Source organism: Zea mays, chromosome 10 (assembly GCF_902167145.1).
Source record: "Zea mays cultivar B73 chromosome 10, Zm-B73-REFERENCE-NAM-5.0, whole genome shotgun sequence".
Lineage (NCBI taxonomy): Eukaryota > Viridiplantae > Streptophyta > Magnoliopsida > Poales > Poaceae > Zea > Zea mays.
The window spans coordinates 85677360-85701057 of NC_050105.1; the positions used below are offsets into that span (position 1 = coordinate 85677360).

Consider the following 23698-nt stretch of genomic DNA (forward strand, 5'->3'; position numbering starts at 1 on the left):
TTTTTTGGACATTGGCAAAGACTTTGCCAAGTGTCGAAAAACACTCGGCAAATTAAGAATCACAAAAAACCTAAAAAACAACAAAACATTTTTTAAATTATGTGAACAACTCTCCAACACTTTCTTTACCGAGTACTTTTTTCGGACATTCGGCACTCGCAAATTAAGAATCGCAAAAAACCTAAAAAAACAACAAAACATTTTTTAAATTATGTGAACAACTCTCCAACACTACCCATTACCATACCCATCGCTCTATTACAGGTTTTGTGAATGGTGAGATTCGAACTTGTAACCTCTCTCTCACGTATACCCTCCTGTACGACTACATTACTACATCAATTGTGTCTATACTATGTTTTCATTTCTCATGTACTATAACAAATCGAGAGTAATTTGATTATTTGAGGCACTAAATGAATTCATTTGAAAATATGACCAATTGTAAAGTTACATAACTTTTCAAGATCTATAAGTTCTATTTTGATAGTTTCTACATCCGAGGTCGTTTAAAAATTTTGGATTTCAAATCTAAAAACTTCACACGAATTTTTTCTATGATAAGATGATTTCAAATCATAACATTATCAATTACAAAGTTTCATTACATTTGAAGACCTACAACTTTTATTTTGGCGATTTTTCCATCCGAGATAGTTTGAAAAATTCAAACATAGTTTGGCATGACAAGATGATTTCAAAATAAAACATTGTCAACTACAAACTTTCATAACTTTTCAAGACCTACAACTTTTCTATTGGTGTTTTTCCATTCGAGGTCGTCTACAAAATTCAAATTTTAAATTTTTTAAATTCAGACGTAGTTTTTGTTGACAAGATGACTTCAAATGAAAAGTTGTCAACTACAAAGTTCTATAACTTCTCAAGATCTACAAAGTTTATTTTGGTTGTTTGGTAATTTGTTCATCTCACATGATGGTTCTAACATTATTCTCAAATCTTGTACATCTCTCTTGTAGTTTCACAAACTACGAGAGAGATATAGGTTTTATGAACAAATTTACTTTTATTTTGTCATATGAAGAAATGATCAAAATATAAATTGTACATCTTGATGAGTTATACAAATTTGTAGTTGAAAACTTTTTAATTTGAATTAATTTACTGCTTTAAAATGTGATTTTTAAATTGACTTTGCCTATTGTTGAAAAAAAACACTAGACAAAGAAGCTCTTTGAGAAACTCTTTGACGAGTGTCAAAAATAAAACACTTAGCAAAGAGTTTCTTTACTGAGTGTTTTTTTATCGAGGTTTTTTTTGGCTTGGCACTCGGCAAAGAGCTTTTTTGTCGAGTGCCTGAAAAAAACACTCGATAAATCATTTGACACTCAGCAAAGAGCCGAATTCCAGTAGTGATTTGATTTTTTATCCTCCAAACTTTTTATACTATGTTCCTATAATATCTGGACCTACATGTTCAATTTTGGCACATTTCTCGTGTTTGCTATATCTATTAAATTTAGTTCATTTAATTGAATTCCTTTGGATAATTCAAATTTATACTGCAAGTAACTCATATAATAGAAAACAATAAATGCACAAATGATATTCATGTTATTGAGAACAAGTTGAGGCCTTGTTCAGAAATATGCTACAAATTTCGAACATCATGTTCACGAAACACGACCACAAACTTGCAATTCAGTTATTTACAAATTGTATAAAGCGCAAACAAAGTCAAAAAAATCATGAAACTTCTCGATATGTCATGATATCATATGTAGCGACTACGATAAAAATTTGATAATGTTTCATGAAAGTTGTCACATATGATATGTACAAACCTAGTAGGCCTCCATACAAACCTAGTCGGCACTCGACAAAGAAGCCATCTCCAATAGTGTATATTGCAAAAAGCCTCAATAGCATACATATATTAGATGCTTTGATGCTTGCATTTGGAAACACACTCTCACCTTCAATGGTTATCAACCACACAAAGCTCTTGAAGTTGCAACGAATCATCGGTTGACCCGATTCCATTCCACGACAATAGCGGCTGCAAATCCAACACCAAAGCCAAGCCCAATGAAGAGAAACAAGACTACATCGACACTGTGAGTTGATGACCTGTGCACAAGTTGAGCGCTTGGAGTGTATGGTGACAGTGAAGATCCACATGGCAATTCCAATAGTGGCAGTCCACACAACCCAGGATTCCCTCCAAATGAACTGATGTCAAATGTAGAGAACTGACGTGATTGTGGTACCCTCCCTACCAAGTTGTTGTTTGATAGGTTCATGATCTCAAGAAAGGTGAGATTGGTTAGCTCTTGCGGAATCTCTCCTGAGAGTTGGTTGCAGGAGAGGTCTAGTGACTCCAAATCCTTGATGCTGCCAAGTTGGGCTGGAATCTTTCCAGTGAAGGTATTGTGCGACAAATTTAGTATCCGTAGTGACACAAGGCTTCCAAGTGCTTCTGGAATGGTGCCCTCCAATCTATTATTGGAGAAGTCAATTAATGTTACAGTTGTCAACATCCTTTCAAATGTCATTAAGATTCCCTTGTACGTGAGCTCAATAGAATATTGGTAGAATGGTCCACCTGATTCAGTGCTCTCAAAATCAATAGTTTCACCAGAACTATTGTACTTTGACATCATTGACTTTAACTGCTTCAGCCATTGTAGCTTCAAAACTCTAGAAAAGTTGTTTGAGGAAAGATCGATAATTTGTAGGCTAGGAAAAATCTCCTCTACCGATTTGGTATCCCTAACAATATTATCATCACCAATGGTGCCATAGAGCTGGTTTGATCTTAGTAGTAGTATAGAAAGATTGGGAAGTCTCCTCAACCAATAAGGAAAAGTATCAACTATTCTGTTGCTACCGATGTCCAGGATCTCCAAGTTGAAGCAGTTAGAAAGTTCCTTAGGAAGTTGCCCTTCAATCTTATTGCCATGTAAATCTATTGCTTGCAGAGTACATCTGGTTGATATATGGGAAGGCAATGTCCCATTAAAATTGTTGCCCCTCAAGTTCAAAATTTTTAAAGGAGCATTTCCCATGAGACAAGATGGAATCGAGCCATAAAAGTTGTTGTTTGACAGATCAAGAACGTTTAGTTGGGCATCACATATTGAGGGAGGTACATGGTCGTTTATATTATTTTTAGATATGCTTAAATAACTGGTGCCCGTAAGATACAAAGTCCAGTGTGGCAAAAGGGAAGAGAACAAATTGTTGGAATATTTCAAGATCATTCCTGATGAGCTTGGCATAGGGACCCGCCCAGAAAATCTATTGTAACTAAGATCAAGCACTTCCACATATGTATTGAAAGGGAGAATATCAGAGTTGAGGTGTTGCATGCTGGTGAACATGTTATGTGAAAGATTTAGATAAGAATATGGTCCAATGCTACATATTTTGTCCCACAACCAATTTGGTACATTGCCACTGATTTTATTACATGAAAGATCCAAATATGTTATATATTTAACATGCCTTAGAAATCTTGGAAATTGAGTAATATTGCAAGATGTGAGCCCTATATGTTGAAGTCTGGTTAGATATTTGGTATGTACTATATTATCATCATTTGCATCTGTGACATGCAACTCATTGTTGGAAAGATCCAAAATAGTGAGCTCACGAAGTCTCCAAAACTGTGTAAGGTCCAAGGAACCCATGAATTTGTTTGAGCTAACGTCCAAAGCTACAAGGCTTGTTAGTTGAAAGAAGGCTTTAGGAATAAAACCTGACAATGCATTGTTGCTCAAGTCCACTCTCTCCAATTGTGAAGTTCTTGTGTCAAAATCTTGTACAAGACCAGAAAGCTGGTTGTTGGAAAGATCCAGGTAACGTAATACTGGAAGACTAAAAACAAATGATGGAATCTCCCCTGTGAGGAAAACAAAAACATGAGTTAGAAAGTTCTTCCTCTTCTAAACATGAATTTAGAAAATATGTGATGCATCCTTTGTTCACAACAAGCATACATAGAACCAGCACACACCATTTTTTTAAAAGGAGGGTGCAGACACATTATTGTTATATGTTCATGGTGTTTAAGTGTGATGAGTGATTGTCAAGAAGATGATTGACATTGATTTTGTGTTGATTAACCTTAACATGATTTATGAAGTGTGCAAGAAGTCTATTGACTTGTGCCGCGTAGATATGGATCATAGAGGCAGTAGTCGATGTGAAATGAAGGTCATACGGGTTGGTGCCAATGGACACAGAGTGATTGAAAGGGAAATGTGACATAGGCCATTTCTAACTGTTTTAGCGATTAAGTGCTCAACACACCACATTGGACTAACCACCTTGATATGAGAATGAGTATAGGTGTATAAAAGGCAATTTGGAGAGATCAAGTCCATATAAGTTAAATTGAAGGGCCAAAAGTGCAACTTTGGACAAACCAACATAAACAAAGGGTTTAAGTGTTTGAATAAGTCGCACGCACCCTATTCTATGTTTCTAGCACTTTGTTTTGGCTACTAACTCAATTTTGCACTTAGTGTTGGGAATATTGCAAACTCTGGTGAAATGGAGGAGAAAAGGTATGTTTTTTCACACTTAGTCAATTGGATTATGTGCTAAATATATTTGTCTAAGTATCGGGAAGCTACCAATGATAGCCAAAAAAAGTTGGAGAAGTTAGGCTCAAAAGAGCCTAACTTGGTCTGGTCTGGGGAGCACCAGACTGGTCTGGTGACGCACCAAACTGGGTCTGTGCCACCCATCCAAACTCGGTGCTCTCGGGATGTTTTCATCAAAAATCACCGGACTGTGAATAGTGTTCAATCCAGTGCACAGGACCACCATCTCCAATGGTTACCTCAGTGACCAATGGTTGCATGACGTCATCAGACGGTCTGATGGCGCACCGGACCAGTACGGTGTCGGCCCGGTTTGGAAAGTGCCCAATCAAATCCCTAGACTGGGGGCTACAGGAGCTGGTTCGGTGCCCCGTATGGTGCAGATTTTTGGCTATTTTTACAAGGAAGGAGCAACAGCTCGTAGGCCCCTTGAGGCTATAAAAGGGACCCCTAGGCACCTCCATTCAGTACCAAGAATCTCAAGAGCACACCAACACTCCAACACTCTGTGACCGTGGCTTCTAGTGATTTGAGAGAGATTCGACTGCAAGTTTTGAGCTGTTCATGTGTGATCTTGTACTCACGCTCTTGTCTTTGCTTCTTGTGCATGTGTTGTTGCATTGTGCTTTTGTGTCCATGTTCTTTCTCCTCCCTTACTCTAGTCTTGATTGTGATCGTCTTTGTAAGGCTGTGAGAGACTCCAATTTATGGAGATTCCTGACAAATGAGATATTGATACAAGGAAGAAAATTGTGGCACCCAAGTTGATCTTAGTGATCACTTGAGAGGGGTTGATTGCAACCCTTGTCCGAAGGAGGATACCACAACGTGGAGGTAGGCTTTGGCTGAACCACGGGATAAATCGTTGTTTCCATTGTCTCATTTACTTTATTGCAATTTTTATTCTTCCTAAGTTCTTTATTCTCACTTGTGATATTGCTCTAAGTTCAATTCATATCTTGATAGAGCCATCCAGTGATGGGAAATTGTATCTCTTCTCCCTCTCTCAAACTTGGTTTAGTATGCACTAACTCTAACTTTTAGACCAAGTTTGTGTGTATTAAGTCGTATTTTGTAGGATCACCTATTCACGCCCCTCTAAGTGCTCTCAATTGGTATCGGAACCACTCTCTTCTGTTGGGTTTAACAACCCGAAGTGATGGCTAGCAACGACGCTAAATGGAAGGGCAAGGTGACCGACGAGAAGGAAACGATCAACAATGAGCCCAAGGGAGACAAGCCTATCAACTCGGGCTCAAACAACAAGAAGAAAGACGGGAAGAAGAAGAAGCGCATCAAGAAGATCGTCTACTATGATAGCGATGCTTCTTCCTCTTCTTCACACAAGAACGACAACAAATCTTCTTCAAAGAAAAAGACCGTTAAACACGACTATTCCAAAACGTCTTTTAATTACTCTCGCATTCCTTACAATTCAAATGCTCATTTGATTTATATTCATCTTAGCAAGCCTCATCACTTCAATGGGGAGGATTATTCTTCGTGGAGACATAACATGCATAGTCATTTATTTTCTCTGCATCCTAGTATTTAGGACGTAGTAGAAAAAGGAATGCATTTTTTAAATAGTGATGACGAAAATTACAATGCTATTTACGTACAAGAAATGATTCATAAAAATACCCAAGCTACTACTGTGTTTCCAGTTTCTCTATGTAGGAAAGAATACAATAAAGTTAGTGGCTTGGACAATTCAAAGGAGATATGAGACACCCTCAAGATCACCCATGATGGGAACACAATGACGATGATCACAAAGATGGAACTCACCGAGGGTGAGCTCGGGGGTTCGCCAGGAAGAGGAGTGAAGGGCCAACTGAAACATATAATAGGCTCAAGACCCTAGTGAACCAAATCCACAACTGTGGAAGCACAAGATGGACAGATCACAATATGGTGCACCTAATGCTAAGGCGATTTACTGTTCTTGATCCTAACCTTGTGAACTTAAGGTACACCAAGATGACACCCGAGGAGATCCTTAGAAAATTTGTGAGTGGGTGTATGATGACTAATGATGAGGACATCCTCCACTATTACCCGTTGGCAAAGACGCAATTGGCCCAGTTGGCCCAATTGTAGTCGGACGGCGACCGTGTGAGCCTCAGAATTATCCCACCTCGCTTAACTTGGGAGGAGGAAGCCACTTTAAAAGGGAGAACCACCCTTCCCCCATTGGACTAGTCTTTTGGGGCGATTGGGCCTTTCCCTGAGTTGGGTGTGCTTAATAAACTGTTGGGCTCCGGGCAACCCTAATTTGTTGGGCCTCGGCCAACCCCACCTGGGCTGGGTGTATCAACTAAGCAGGCGAGGTACATCGATGATGTCGCCAACGGGCCTATTCCTCAACACTACGAGCCGCAACCCGTTGTTCGCAAAGCGACAACCAACAAGGAGGCGCTTCCCGATAAGGTGGCACAAATTGAGGTGACCGACCTTAACGAGGATTATATGGAACTTGTGATCAAGCACTTCAAGATCGCATTAAAGGGACACAAGGAGTACCCCAACAAGAACAAATCAAGTGGAAAGCACACGTGCTTCAAGTGTAGTAAGTCTAGCCATTTTATTGCATAATGTCCTAATAATGATGACCAGACACAAGAAAAGAGCTCCAATGAGAAGGAGAATAAGAAGTTTTACAAGAAGAAGGGTGAGGCGCACATCGGCAAGGAATGGGATTCAGGCTACTCTTCATCTGGCTACGACGATGAGGGACTCACCGCCTATGCCTTCAAAAGTCTTCTATCTTCCCCAACGAACATCATATGTGCCTCATGGTTAAGGAGAAGAAGGTTTATGCATCCGGGGCTCAAGCTGGATCATTGACAACGGATGCACAAACCACATGATAGGGGAGAAGCAGATGTTCTCTTCCTACGTCAAGAATAAGGATTCCCATGACACGGTCATCTTTGAAGATGGGAACCAAGGCAAGGTAACAGGGTTAGGTAAGATTGCGATTATTACCGAGTATTCAATTTCTAATGTGTTTTTAGTAGAATCACTTGGTTACAATTTGCTTTCCGTTAGCCAGTTATGTCACATGGGTTATAACTGTTTATTTACTAATATATATGTGATTATCTTTAGAAGAAGTGATGGTTAATTAGAGATTAAAGGTGTATTAGATGGCAAGCTTTATTCAGTTGATTTGACAAAAGAGAATGCCAATCTAGATGCATGTTTATTCGCTGAGACCAACATGGGTTGGTTGTGTCATCAACGTCTAGCACATGTTGGAATGAAGAACCTTTATAAACTTATAAAGGGGAACATGTGTAAGGACTAACCGATGTATATTTTGAGAAAGATAGACCTTGTATAGCATGTCAAGCAGGGAAGCAGGTGGGAACAAGTCATCCTATGAAGAATGTAATGACGACATTAAGAGCGTTGGAGCTGCTTCACATGGATCTCTTCGGACCCATTGCATATCTTAACATCGGGGGGAGTAAGTATGGCCTTGTTATAGTTGATGATTATTCCCGCTTCACTTGGGTATTCTTTTTGCAGGGTAAATCTGAAACCCAAGGGACTCTCAAGTGCTTCCTAAGGCGGGCTCAAAATGAGTTTGAGCTAAGAGTCAAGAAGATAAGGAGCGACAACAGATCTGAATTCAAGAACCTTCAAGTGGAGGAATTCCTTGAGGAGGAAGGCATAAAGCACGAGTTCTGTGCCCTCTACACTCCACAACAAAATGGTGTAGTAGAGAGGAAAAAAAGGACGATCATCAACATGGGGAGAACAATGCTTGGAGAGTACAAGACACCAGAACGATTTTGGTTGAAAGTTGTGAATATGTCTTGCCACGCCATAAAGCGGCTCTATCTTCATCGCCTCCTCAAGAAGACAACATATAAGCTCCTAACCAGCAACAAACCCAATGTATCTTATTTTCGTGTATTTGGGAGCAAATGCTACATTTTGGTTAAAAGAGGTCCTTGTGCATTGATGCATATGTTGAGGGAGAGGATATTCTACAACTTGATGTTTTGAAACTAATGTTTTTGTTTAAGTTGAGTTATTATAGTTTCAAAGGAGGATTGAAAGGGAACATGTGAATTTGGACAAAGGAAGATGCTTCCACTACTAAATGGGTATCATTGTACTTTGTCTTAAATTCACTTGGCTCTTCATTGTCATTGGTTTTCATTCGATTTGCTGAGGCAATGAGGTTAGCCTATTAATTTCTCTATTTTAGTGCTTAATGTCAAAGGGGGAGAAAATTATGGCCAAAGCAACTAGATCAACCACCACTTAGCTTTAAAAAGTTTTTGAGCTTTTAACTTGTCTTTTTGGTCAAAACCCTATTGATTGCAAAGAGGTGCCCTCTTATTGCAAAAACTGCTCTCTTGCGTGGGAATGGTTATCTTATGAAAGAAAGGGGGTTGAAAGTTTGATCAAAACAAGTGTTTTAAAGTGATCTGTTTTGCAAAACAAAGAAGTGTTTAAACCAAGAAGTTAAAAAATGAGTTTGACTGCAAAATTCAAAACAAGTGGTGGCTATCCAAATATGCAAAATCCTATGTCTATTCAATTGGTTTTAAGTTTGACTTCAATTTGCCAAAATTGTCTCATATTTGGTTAAGTTAGTCAATTCTGAGTTGCTTTAGGTGTGTTGGTATAAATCACCAAAAATGGGGAGATTGAAAGGGAAATCTGCCATAGGGCAATTTCTACATGTTTTGGTGATTAAGTGCTCAACACACCACATTGGACTAACCACCTTGATATGGGAATGAGTATAGGTGTATAAAAGGCAATTTGGTGAGACCAATTCCAAATGAACTAAATTGAAGGGCCAAACGTGCAACTTTGGACAAACCAACATAAACACAAGGTTTAAGTGTTTGGATAAGTTGCACACACCCTATTCTATGTTTCTAGCACTTTATTTTGGCTACTAACTCAATTTTGCAAGACAAGTGCCTTTTGGACTTAGTATTGGGCATATTGCAAACTCTAGTGAAATGGAGGAGAAAAGGTATGTTTTCCACACTTAGTCAATTGGATTATGTGCTAAATATCTTTGTCTAAGTCATAGGGAAGATACCAAAGGTAGCCAAAAGAAGTTGGAGAAGTTAGGCTTAAAAGAGCTTAACTTGGTCTGGTCTAGGGAGCACCAGACCGGTCGAGTGGTGCACCAGACTAGGTCCGTGCCACCCATCCAAACTCGGTGCTCTTGAGATTTTTTCTTAGTGATCACTTGAGAGGGGTTGATTGCAACCCTTGTCCGAAGGAGGACACCACAATGTGGAGGTAGGCTTTGGCCGAACCATGAGATAAATTGTTGCGTCCATTGTCTCATTTATTTTATTGCGATTGTCCCTTCTTCCTCAGTTCTCTATTCTCATTTGTGATATTGCTCTAAGTTTAATTCATATCTTGATAGAGCAATCAAGTGATAGGAACTTGTCTCTCTTCTCTCTCTCTCTCTCAAACTTGGTTTAGTTTGCACTAACTCTAACTTTTAGACCAAGTTTGTGTGTTTTAAGTCGTATTTTGCCGGATCACCTATTCACCCCCCTCTAGGTGCTCCCAGTGATGAAGGACTAACATCGAGCACAAATTGAGAGACTAGAGAAGCAAGATGATCAATCATGTGGAGTAGATAGTGTGTTTATCAAATCAAGATGGTGGTTGATCACACCAAGCGATAGTGTTGGATGACTTGATGATCGGGCAAACGAGGACTGACAATGATACATGTCTAGATTATGGAGGCAACATATAATATATGGACTCATGTATGTTTTGATGGCACATGTGGGCTTCGAGTGGTTACATGGCATGGTATATGACAACACTAGACACACAGACGTGGCTAAGAGGGGAAGTTCCTGGATTGGGGTTGACCGACGAGGACGTCGGTCTTCTAAGGAGGGTGGATTGTGATATCATGGCACCTAGGATGGGATATCCTGGCCCAAGGCTTAATAGAATTAATAGTGTATCCATAAAAATAAGGTGCATCTTTTTTTCGGAAGCCTATCTCGAAAGAACCTCCAAGTTAAGCGTGCTTGGCTTGGAGCAATTTGGGATGGGTGACCGACCGGGAAGTTTTCTCGGGTGCGCATGAGTGAGGACAAAGTGCACACAAAAGACCCATGTTGGTCTGTGGCGACAATATATAATCCTAAAAAGCTGCCAGGAGTAAGTATCGCCGGTCCAGGGATTGGACGGGTGTTACAACCCCCTCACTGGTTTGGAACCCAACCGCTGTAGGTTAGAGATGAAGGGATCTTGAATAAAATTCCTAATGATTCACATGGGATATATGTCTTACCCAAGGGTCCATCTGAGAAAGGGTAGGAGAAGGATAAAATATCCAAAGAAGAGAGGGATAATGCTGAAAATCGACGGAATCCCCTTCTCCATCTCCAAAACCTAACCCTCCGTACCGTTTGTTGCTCCACAAAATTGCTGGGCACTTCTAGGGTAAGTCACAACACACCTTCGCTAACATGGTGCGCTCAACCCTTCTCCGGTGATTCTAGTCGAGATGCAACATCTTGGTGCGGGACGCCAGGGTAGAGCCTGAAGCTCTAGTCGAGGTTATCAGGAGAATGTGTAGAGAAGAATCGAGGAAGATGGCCCTAACAAGGTGAAGATCGATGAGTCTCTGAAACTAGTGAGAAAGTGGAAGTATGGAAAACCCCTCAACAAGATCCCTTTCTACTTGGGAACAACAACAACGAAAGATTGAGACCGAAGAGGAAAAATGTGGAAAGGGAAGTGCATTTGAAGGGAGAAGACCATAATATTTGCAAGTTAAGAAAGAGCTATCCTGTAACCCTAATTTTAATAAAGTTGATTATGCTTTCTGCCACTTGAAGAATCATTTGACCCATGATTGTCATCTTCGTTATCCTTGTGGAACTTGTGGTTTTGATAATCATGTGGTGTTTGATTGCAAATGATCCATTCCCTATAATTTTGGGCCTGAGTTATGTGCGGTTCAAGCGGAACATCAGAGTTTTTTCTTTATTGAAGAGAATATTGGCAACAAAATGACTAGGGAGAAATCTAGCACTATTGCTATATCTATGGTGCAAGGGATGGTTGATGAAAAATAGATTGAGTGAGAGTTTATGAATCTTCTGAAGAAAAACGTTTGGAGATGGTTTGCCACATCTATAGGGTATAATAAGTTTCTTATGAGATTCCCTGGTCCAATAATAATAATCAATGACTTGGACTATTTTAGACCCGTAAGAATGAGGACTGTAAAAGCTCAAATAACTATTGATCCTTGGTCTTCTACGATCAGTGCTAACGATAGTCTCTAGAGAGGATGGTTCAGGATAAGGGGGATCCTTGTTGAGCAAAGGTCTATAAAAACTATAACTAAAGTTGCAGATCTAGTGGGGAAAGTTATGGAAATAGATGAAAAACTAGACTCCACAATGACTTTGTTAGGGCCAGGACAGCCTGTAGGGATATTAATGTTGTCCCTAGGGTGGTCAAAAGTGCTCTGGGTCTTTTCATCTATGATTTCTTTTTTCAAAGACAAACACAAAGGGAGGAAAATGAGGAGAATTTGGGTGCTACTGTGAAAGTGGATGATAATCCTCATAACTTTGCTAAAAAAGCAAGAGTTGAAGGGCAGATATGGAAGAAACTTTGGGGAAAAGTGGGATCTCAGTCTTCTGGATCCATGAAACATAACTCTGGCAAGGAGGAGGAGCAGAGTTATAAAAAGAATATTGTGTAGGTCTCATCTGATAAGAAAAGTGTAAGTGCGATGGAGAAAGGGAAAGGAATTGTGGAGGAGCATTATTATTCTGAGGGGATGTAGTTCAGCCAAAATTTGGAATGCAATGAAAGGGCTCAAATCACTGATAGTGAAGATGATGAGGAAAGTGACTTGTTAGGTGATAATCTGCTCAAGTTTGGCGCTAGTGCTGGTGGATCCATTCCCTAGGCGAGGTGTAATACACAGAATGCAAGTAGGGATGGAGCCATTAAAAATATGTTACTTCAAAAAAATGGGGGTAAAAGTTCTGTTGCCATTGAGGAATTAACAAACTCTGATCCTAAAGATAACAACAACAAGAATGAACCTATCATTGGTAGTCAAGAAAACGGGTTGGTTAATTCATCTCAAGGTATTGATAAATATGGGATGAACTTTATTGTCAGGACTGATAAAGCTGAATATGTGAAGGTTCAGTCTCCTGTTATTAATGTGAAAAGTCTGATTTTTGAAAGAAGGGCGAGCGTATGGCTCAAGAAAGATATGGGAATTAGAATCGAGTAGAAGAATAGAAGGATGGCGGTCAAAATGAACCTTGAAGATAACCTTGAAGCTCTCAATATTTTTTAAGTTTAAATACTGAAGATATTGTTATGTTATCTAAGAAAATGGGTGTGAAAATTGAGGGAAAGAACTTTGAAACTATTGACATGATCAAGGAAATGAAAAAAATCGATATTGTTTAGCCCAGAAAAAAGAAGCCATGAACAAACAGAAAAGCAGGGAATCCGAAAAAGTTGTTGATGTTGATAGTGGAAAAAGAAATGAGATATGATCTTAGGATGAGGTATCTGAACAAGATAATTTCATCCTAGTTCAATCTCGAAAAAAATAGAGTGAAGAAAAATGGGATCCAAGTTTCTCCTTAAGTTAAGGTTCAGGAAAATCCTGCCCTTGAACTTAAAAAAATGGCAAAAGGAAAATCCATGTCAAAGAAGAAAATAAAATAAACAAAAGGGTGAATAGTTGCTCAATGAAAGGCCTTGTATGGAATTGTAGAGGTATGAGAAATAAGGAGTGTCTGCTTATTTGAGAAACCTTATCTCTTAATATAATTTTTTTTCTTTCATTGGGCTGCAAGAAACTATGATTGAAGATGACGACTTAGCAAAAAGGAGTTAAAAGATCATCTGCAGGAGGGCACGAAGCTGTTGGTCTGGACGCCTAATGTTGGCCTGAACCTTGGGACCTACCGTGGATGAGAGGGATGAGCTGCCGTCTCAAGATGATGCTGATTGATGAAAAATGATGTTTGTTGCGTCATGCATGATGTCCTGGAGATGCATTTTGTCGTGCCAACTCCGTACCTTTTGTTGATTAGGATAATGGTTGTTTTGGGGACAATTCCCTGTATGTCATCTGAAAATATCCTCGTTTCTTGTGTGCCACTGGCCCACATGTCATACACACAAAAAATATATCTATATATCACTCAGTGGCACATAAAAAATGAGTATAAAATCATATGGCATAACAGAAGTTTTTCCTTGTTTTGGAATGTGATCCCTATTTGATGTGTGCTTGTCTGTGTCTTTGCCAGCCACGGTTGCTGTGCAAACCTGTTTGTGTTATGTGCGGGTTTTCCTTTGGAAATCCTGAACCAGGTCCCTCTTTAGGAAAATCATCTCCCCCTTCTCTCTATCCTTTTCTTCTATTAATTTCCTTTTGTCTGAACTGGTGAACGTTTGTATTTCTGTTACTTCAGTAATAGAAATGGGGGGCTCCCTTTGTAAAAAAAATCATTTAAAGTGTTTAGGACACTAAAAACAAATAAAGACCCAATAGTTAAGCCCTAAATCATGTATTTTATGAAATAAATTATATTATTAGGAAAGAAAAAATTGAGAATGATGTATATATGTCACATTATGGTCTATCCTTTTTTTGAAAAAATTATAAAATAATGCATTGTTGGAGCTATTTTTATATAAAATAGAGCACAAGTTTATAACACTGTTGGAGATGTTCTAAGGATGTACTCCAAGAATATTTAGTAAATAAACACAAGCTTAAGAGATCTCCAACAAAGTGTCTTAAAATTAAGGATGGCAATGGACACGAGTATGAACAAATAACCATGAGTAATTATCTATCGAGCATAGCTATAGTAGAATTTGTTATTCATGGGTACAAGTATGGATATACTAAGATATACATGGATAAATTTTTCGTGAGTATGGATATTCAGTGTCTACACCCGTTACCCTATGGATATCTCACATCTAGGTATCCATACCCATTATTCTTGGGTAAATTATGTTGTTGCTATAATGTTGTGTTGTGTATTATCATTCCATGAAAATTGTTTTATATTGTTCATATTATCGTCCAATAACTTGATACCGTTGGAATGCAAAATTGTTGTTTGATGTGCAAGAATGATGAAATTGTTGAATTGTGACAAAATTATTGTTAAGTGGTGAATGCTGAATTTATAGTGGGCAGGCATGTCATGGGTATAAGTACAAATCCATACCCATAAACATATATGGGTACGAGTAGATGTTTAGTTTTGTCTCGCGGGTATGGATTTGTGAACCATATACCCGTGTTCTATCCACCCGATTATTATCCCTACTCAAAATAGCGCCCCAAAAATTAAAATACTACATTATTTAAAGGGTTATGACACAAAATAAATTAAACTATTATAGTTAAGCCCTAAATAATGTATTTTAAGAAATAAATTACATTATGAGAAAGGAAAAGATTGAGGATGATGTAGAAAACAAGGATAGGACACTAATTCAGGGTGTAGTATATTTTGGTCACTTCATGGTCTATCCTATATTTTTTTGTACAATACTATATTATTAGAGGTTTTTTTATGAGATGAGTGTTATATTTTAAGATAGGATACTGATACCGTTAGAGATATCGAAGAGTACGTTAAGAAACTGATGCAAGAGATAGTATTGTTACCATTGAGAGAATTAGATGCAAGAATGAGCTCTGTTAGCTGAGTCAAATTTGCCATTGAACTCGGTATGCTTCCAAAAAAACTGGACGGTATGCTTTCAGAAAAAGTGGAATATCCAATATTTAACCTTGTCAATTGACTGAGCTGCCCAATTGTATATGGTATCGATGGCCCAGAAAACTCACCAAAAAATTTAACACTGTTCAAGTGAGTAAGATTGCCAATTGTAGCTGGTATTGGCCCAGAAATCCCATCTTCAATGTACAAATTTTCAAGGTTAGTGAGCTTGCCAATTGTAGCCGGAATTGGTCCTGAAAACTGAGCACTATATACATACATGTTTCTCAAATTTGTGAGCCTGCCAATTGCAGCCGGCATTGGCCCTGAAAATCCACATTGAACAATATACAGATCCCTCAAATTTGTGAGGTTGCCAATTGAAGATGGCAAGGTGGAACTCCCCGTCATTCTGCAGTTAAAAAGTTGAAGTGTTTGCAAGCCGGTGAGGTTTCCAACCGCATGAAGTACATGCCTAGGGAGTGTGCAAGCACATATAATTAAGCTTCTCAAGGTCTTGAAATAATTGCTAATCAAGGCAGGCGCTATCTCAGTGAAATTGGCATAGATTATTACCAATCTTGTGATGTTCTTGTGATGTCCAATCCATGACAAAACTGGGCCTAGTTCACTCGCTGTGTCGAACGCCAGGTCTAACTTGCACAGGGACCCCAGTGTACCAAATGAAGAGAGGAAATCCACAGAAACTAAATTCCCATCAAGGCTTAACTCCTTCAATGACACGAAACTGGTGGAAGCCTTAAGTTCGACGGGCAAAAGGCTGGTCCCATGTAGCATCAAACTCCCAAGAGAACTTGCATTAGAAAAGTTGGGCACATGACCAGTGAGATTCTGATTAAAGGACAAATCAAGAACCCTTAGATTCTTAGATTGAAAGGGTCTGGAGGGGAACCATCCCTGGAGATTAATATTAGAAAGTCGAAGCATAGTTAAATTGATAAAATCCATCAAGAACTCTGGAAATGGACCAGCAGTTATATTATAGTTTTCTTGGAGGTTGAGAACAAGGAGGGAACTGAGTCTCGAGAGTGATTTAGAAATAGGACCAGTTAGGGCACAATTGGCCATGCTGAGTATCTCAAGACGGGGAACATATGTAGCTAGTGTTGTGCACCAACCATGTCCACTGTAAGACAAATCCACTCCGTCAAGGTAGAGCTCCCTTAGATTGCTGAGATTCGCCACTAGGGTATCAAAGTTGAGCACCCACAGAGGATAAGAATAGTCAATGTAGGAGTCGTCTGGTACATCTGGTACATCGTATCCATCAGATACAATGGAGCTGGAAAGATCTAAAGAGAGAAGGTTCACGAGTTTACCGATTCCATCAGGTATCGGGCCACGCAAGCCCAGATAAGAAAGGTTTAGATGGGTTAGCAAAGTGAACCTGTCGAATCCAGTAGCCGGTATGTTGTCCGGCAACCACAGTCGGCCGTCATCCACTGGATCCCCAGAGAAATCATTCATGCTGAGGTCGAGGCGGCGGAGGGATGTGAGGCTGAAGACTGCAGGGTCCAAGCCATGACTGAACAAGCCACGGTTGTTGAGGTCAAGAACGGTGACATTTCCAGACGAGGCGTCGCAGCCAATTCCTTCCCAGAGGCAACAGTCAGTACCGTCTTGCCACGACGAAAGCGTGGTGGTGGAATCAACGAAGGAGAAGGACCTTTTGAGCTGGAGGAGCTGCTTTGCTTGGTCTGGATGGCAAAGAAATGGAACGGGGAGGTGGTGGGCGCTAGAGAGCAGTATTGGTGTGCGCAGCTGAGGAAGAAGAGCAAGGAAGAAGAGTATTAGTAAGGCCCTTGTGACAGAAGCCATGCTTGCTGCTGGTCGATCTAATAATGCAACGGATGCAATGGATGGAAATCCAAGCTTACAAGGTTTATATTATGGTCGCCTCTGACTGTTGTGCAGCTTGGGTGCTAATTAATTAGTTTCGGTCAAGTCTTCCTCCATGCATGAGAAATGTGTGACGGAACTGTTGTACCGGCCATGCACTACGAATTAAGTAGTGGAGGTCCAACTATCAAGTGCTATGATTACGAACCATATATGGATGGTGGAGCAAATCTGACCTGCCATACCTACAGTTTAGTTTCTCTCTAACGATACTAGATAGAAAAAAATACCAGGTTTTCTGATTTTTTTTTTCTTTTTTGTTCCTTCCTGCTTGCTAGCTCTAGACTTGTATGGGACAGTCTCCACATTTTACCCAAATGATGTTTTCAAATGGATTATTGGATGTAACCCACAAAACAAAACGAGCCTCATCGATATTTAAGTAGTGTTTGGTTTCAGAGTATAGTAGAATGGAACCGTTCTAGTACTGAGACTGTTTTGTTCGAATCAAAGTGGAACGACGCCACTCTATTATAGGAATATTCTCTCAAGATGCTGGATCCTGGGAGCAAGCGCGTGATGGTGGATCCGGGGGACACACTCCCGGCGGTGGATCCCTGAGGCCAGCGCGCGGTGGCAGCCCCCTAGCTTGAGGCGTGCACGTACGACGGCGAGGTGGGAGCGGCTGCGGCATCGGATCCCGAGGGCACGCACGCGGTAGCGGCCCCATGAGGTGCGCATGACGACGAGGTGGCAGCGGCCGTGCCGGCAGATCTAGGGGGCACGAGCGCGGCAACGTCTCCCTGAGGAGCGCGCGGCAGCGACCCCTTGAGGGGTGCACGACGGCGAGGTGGGAGCGGCTGCGCCGGCGCGACGACGGATCTCGAGGGCATGTGAGCGAAGACAACACATCCTAAGGCGTGCACAATGGCGAGGAGGGAGCGGCTGAAGCGACGGATTTCGGGATGCACGCGAGCGAGGGTCGAGCCCTGAGCCGCGTACGACTGCGATGCCATCCTAGGTGGGAGCGGCGATGGCGGACTTCCATATGCGCGAGTGACGACGACAGCCTCCCCTAGGCACGAAGCGGTGGTGCATCCCAGATGCGAGGCGACGGTTCCGCAGGGCGGTGACCCAGTTTTATACTATTTTGTATACATATTTATGCCAATGTCAATAGGTTTTTATGACCTATATTTTAGTTCATGGCTCTGCTTCCATTTATTTGTCTGTTTATGATTTTTCTATTCATATTTTACGGAAACGATTTATTGATTTTAGAAAAAATTCCCAGTATGCCACCAGATTTTATACCCATTCCTTGTGTGTCACTAAGTGGCATATAGGGAATTTTTTTGTGTCTATGACATGTGAGGCTAGTGGTACACAAGGAATGAGTGTATTTTCCAATGGCATACAGGGAATTGCCCCTTGATTTTATGCATTATCTCGTTTACTTAATCCAGTGTGTATTGGGTTCCTACCATAGAAATTTAGAAAAAGGTAACCGCTCTAAGAAATGAGGTCATTTGACACGATTCCATAAATCTCGCATATGCCAATCCATTTCCTTTTCAACTCACATTCTTGACATACTAAATTTGTGCACATGCAGCAGAAAACAGATTTTTACGCAGTCTACCGTAGTACATAAATAACTGCACCATGTATTATAATTAGTATCAGTATATATCATAAACTGATTCTAACGAGCCTTGATGCATGAATGTTGGAGAGATCCTATATTTATGGAGAAAATAAAGTATTTAAATCGGATTTTTTTTGTTTCCATGCATGTTTTGTTTTGAAATAGATCGATGATTTATAGTAAAATCCGTACCCATTTACGCTGTTTTGGTTCACATTTTATGCTGAAATCCGCTTGATCTCCCACACACGATCGGATACATATGTTCTGTTCCGATATATACGGTAACTTTCAGCATCGTGGGCGCGCTAATCACGGTCGTGTGTGGACCCACCTAAACAAACCAACGAAAGGTTCATTGCCGCTCTCCTGTTATGCAAGTCTGAACCATTAAATATACTAGCATAAACACGAGGAGGAACCAACTACCCGACCAACGAACATGATGCTGGCCCACCTTCGTCCATCCCAAATCGACCCTACCACATGCGCACCTTCTGTTTACGCAAAACATAACACATGTTTACACATGCATAAACGTACCCCACAATTGTGCGGACGCATGAGGTGGACAGCTGGACTAGTGCAGCGATGGGCTGGGCGACCCATGAGGGTTGTTGGATGCCGCCCCAGATTGTCCCTGGATAGAGAAGAGATTGCATGTGGTATACCAGATGAATATATATCATGAAAAACTAGAATTTTGATACTCACATGAGTATGGAACTGAGCAGGGTCAACTGCAGGGAACAACGAAGGTGGTGGAGCGAAACCATGTGCGGTGCCAAGGCTCTCCATGTACTGGAACATCTTTGCCATCATCTATTGATCTACCAAGCGGGCCTCCCGCTCCGCCTCCCGCTCTGATATCATCCTCGCCTCCATCTCCTGATGTTCCATCCTCTCTTTTTCTAGCTGGATCTGTAATATTCCAAGCTAATGTTATAATAACTCAAAGAGAAGGTATATAACTCAAGGAATGACGACTTACAGAAGCACTAACCTTGAGTTGCTGTATGTGATGATGTGAGTTGTCCTACCAAGGTCGTATGGTTGGGCTCGAGCTCGTGCTACTTGCTCGCACCTGAGACAGAGTTGAGTGGACGACGAGTTGATTGCCCCGTCGGCAATCCAGTACCGCCCATATCTCTTGCCTCCTCCGACCCTCATGACGACATCTTCGACGATCTCCTCGGTCCTCGGATTGTAATCTAGCCCATGGACCTCCTATGCCATGGAGGTGTACTGATGAAGGCGACTGTAGACGGCGGGGTTGCTATACGCCTCGGGCTCATCATCCGGGTTGTAGATGACGTTGGACGTCGCCTTGTCCTTGTGGGACATAGCATAAGCTGAGAAGATGGATCAAGGCTGGCCACCATATGACGCCGACTGCAAGAAAACCAACGAGATAGTTAGAAATAATATCTAATCTAATGTTATATAACTAAATAAAAAAGAGGGTGTACTCATGCTTCTGCATATTTGCCTAGGTTGCGGCTGTCTTGGTGGTGGGAGGGACCTTGCATCAGCACACGTCGTTCTCGGCTAGCGTTGTGTGCCTCATCCCACTCAGGCGAGCACCACCTATCCACCATCCCCAGCACTAAGGATGTGCGGCGCACCAATAAGGAATCATCTACAAAGTAAAACAAGTACACTGCATATCAGAAGATAAAATTAAAGAAAAATTTTGTCACGGATATTAAAGTGTTGTATTTACCTGCAAGTACTGGTCCCTAGTCAACGACATGGTTCGGGCTTCCTGCTTGGTCACCTTCTCCCCAAGGACAGAGTCGTGGTAGCTGACGATGGCCTGGATTCGTGCCTCATAGTGCATGTTGAAAGGGAATTAGGCTTACACCTATTTCCTAATTGATTTTGGTGGTTGAATTGTCCAACACAAATAATTGGACTAACTAGTTTGCTCTAGTCTATAAGTTATACAGGTGCCAAAGGTTCACACTAAGCCAATAAAAAGGCCAAGAAAAGGGTTCAACAAAGAGAGCAAGGGATAACCGAAGGCTGCCCTGGTCTGGCGCACCGGACTGTCCGGTGCACCAGGGGACTCCAAGCCAAACTCTTCACCTTCGGGAATGCTCAGAGGCGCTTCACTATAATTCACCGGACTGTCCGGTGCACCACCGGACAGTGTCCGGTGCTCCAGAGGAGAACGACTCTGAACTCACCAGCTTCGGGAATCCGCTCCGCTATAATTCAACGGACATGTCCGGTGCACACCGGACATGTCCGGTGAGCCAGCGGAGCAACGGCTACTTAAATGCAGGAGCAGAGCACGCCAGCGCGCCAGCGCGCACAGAGGAGCAGAGCACGCGCGGGTGGCACACCGGACAGTCTACAGGACTTGTCCGGTGCACCACCGGACAGCCAGGCGGGCCCACATGTCAGAGCTCCAACGGTCGGAACCCAACGACCTGGTGACGTGGCTGGCGCACCGGACACTGTCCGGTGGCGCACCGGACTGTCCGGTGCGCCATGCGACATCAGCCTTCACCAAACGGCTAGTTTGGTGGTTGGGGCTATAAATACCCCCAACCACCCCACATTCAAGTCATCCAAGTTTTCCACCTTCCAACTACTTACAAGAGCTCTAGCATTCAATTCTAGACACACCCAAGTGACCAAACCCTCTCCCAATTCCACACAAAGCATTAGTGATTAGTGAGAGAGATTTGTTGTGTTCTTTTGAGCTCTTGCGCTTGGATTGCTTTCTTTCTCATTCTTTCTTGAGATCAAACTCACTTGTAATTGAGGCAAGAGACACCAATCGTGTGGTGGTCCTTGTGGGAACTTTGTGTTCCAATTGATTGAGAAGAAAAGCTCACTCGGTCTGAGGGACCGTTTGAGAGAGGGAAAGGGTTGAAAGAGACCCGATCTTTGTGACCACCTCAACGGGGAGTAGGTTTGCGAGAACCGAACCTCGGTAAAACAAATCCGCGTGTCACACTCTTTATTCGCTTGTGATTTGTTTTGCACCCTCTCTCTCGGACTCGTTTATATTTCTAACGCTAACACGGCTTGTAGTTGTGATTAAGTTTGTAAATTACAAATTCGCCCTATTCACCCCCCTCTAGGCGACTTTCAATTGGTATAAGAGCCCGGTGCTTCATTAGAGCCTAACCGCTCGAAGTGATGTCGGGAGATCTCGCCAAGAAGGAGATGGAGACCGGCGACAAGCCCACTACAAGCCACGGGAAGGCTTCATCGGAAGAGTCCCACAATAAAGGGAAGGGGAAGGAGAAGAAATCCTCTTCCCACAAGTCGCATCGGAGTGGGGACAAGAAAAAGAAGATGAGGAAGGTGGTCTACTACGAGACCGACACCTCATCGCCATCTACCTCCGGCTCCGACGCGTCGTCCATCACTTCTAAGCGCCATGAGCGCAAGAAGTTTAGTAAGATCCCCCTACGCTATTCTCGTATTTCTAAACATACGCCTTTACTTTCCGTCCCATTAGGCAAACCACCAACTTTTGATGGTGGAGATTATGCAAGGTGGAGTGATTTAATGCGATTTCATCTAACCTCACTCCACAAAAGTATATGGGATGTTGTTGAGTATGGTGTACAGGTACCATCCGTAGGGGATGAAGATTATGACGAGGACGAAGTGGCCCAAATCCAACACTTCAACTCTCAAGCCTCAACTATACTCCTCGCCTCTTTAAGTCGAGAGGAGTATAATAAGGTGCAAGGGTTGAAAAATGCCAAGGAGATTTGGGACACGTTAAAGACTGCGCACGAAGGAGACGAGGTGACCAAAATCACCAAGCGGGAAACGATCGAGGGGGAGCTTGGTTGCTTCCGTCTTCGCCAAGGGGAGGAGCCACAAGACATGTACCACCGGCTCAAAACCTTGGTAAATCAAGTACGCAACCTCGGGAGAAAGAAATGGGATGACCACGAAATGGTTAAGGTTATTTTAAGATCACTTGTTTTCCTTAACCCTACTCAAGTTCAATTAATTCGTGGGAATCCTAGATATACACTAATGACTCCCGAGGAAGTAATCGGGAATTTTGTGAGCTTTGAATTGATGATCAAAGGCTCAAAGAAGATGAACGAGCTTGACGGCCCCTCCACGTCCGAAGCACAACCGGTCGCATTCAAGGCGACGGAAGAAAAGAAGGAGGAATCTACTCCAAGTAGAACACCCATCGACGCCTCCAAGCTCGACAACGAGGAAATGGCGCTCGTCATCAAGAGCTTCCGCCAAATCCTCAAACAAAGGAGGGGGAAAGATTACAAGCCCCGCTCCAAGAAAGTGTGCTACAAGTGTGGTAAGCCCGGTCACTTTATCGCAAAATGTCCTATTTCTAGTGACAGTGACAGGGGCGACGACAAGAAGGGGAGAAGAAAGGAGAAGAAGAAATACTACAAGAAGAAGGGTGGCGACGCTCATGTATGCCGCGAGTGGGACTCGGACGAGAGCTCCTCCGACTCCTCCTCCGACGAGGACGCCGCCAACATCGCCATCAACAAGGGCCTTCTCTTCCCCAACGTTGGCCACAAGTGCCTCATGGCAAAGGACGACAAAAAGAAGAAGGTTAAATCCAAATCCTCCACTAGATATGAGTCCTCTAGCGATGATAATGCTAGTGATGAGGAAGATAATTTGCGTACTCTTTTTGCCAACCTAAACATGCAACAAAAAGAAAAATTAAATGAATTAATTAGTGCCATTCATGAGAAGGATGATCTCTTGGACACTCAAGAGGACTTCCTTATTAAAGAAAACAAAAAACATGTTAAGGTGAAAAATGCTTATGCTCTAGAAGTAGAAAAGTGCGAAAAATTATCTAGTGAGCTAAGCACTTGCCATGAGACCATTGACAACCTTAG

General features: G+C 41.8%; 1 protein-coding gene across 1 annotated transcript; it reads right to left on the reverse strand.

The window, feature by feature from the left end:
- Positions 1 to 1633: 1633 nt before the first annotated feature.
- LOC103642583 (receptor like protein 22) lies at positions 1634 to 17200 on the reverse strand. Its single transcript, XM_020546111.2, has 2 exons — positions 15274 to 17200; positions 1634 to 3865 (listed from the first exon to the last, which is right to left on the reverse strand). The coding sequence occupies exons 1-2, from the start codon at positions 17165 to 17167 to the stop codon at positions 1983 to 1985; spliced, it is 3777 nt and encodes a 1258-aa protein (XP_020401700.1). The 5' UTR covers positions 17168 to 17200; the 3' UTR covers positions 1634 to 1982.
- Between the last annotated feature and the right edge of the window lie 6498 nt (positions 17201 to 23698).

Excerpts from the sequence above, each read along its gene's own strand:
- LOC103642583 (XM_020546111.2), bottom strand. The coding sequence starts at position 17,167 with ATGGCTTCTGTCACAAGGGCCTTACTAATACTCTTCTTCCTTGCTCTT. Across the intron at positions 3,866-15,273 it reads TGCATCTAATTCTCTCAATG|GGGAGATTCCATCATTTGTT; the intron begins GTAACAATACTA and ends TTTTCCTCACAG.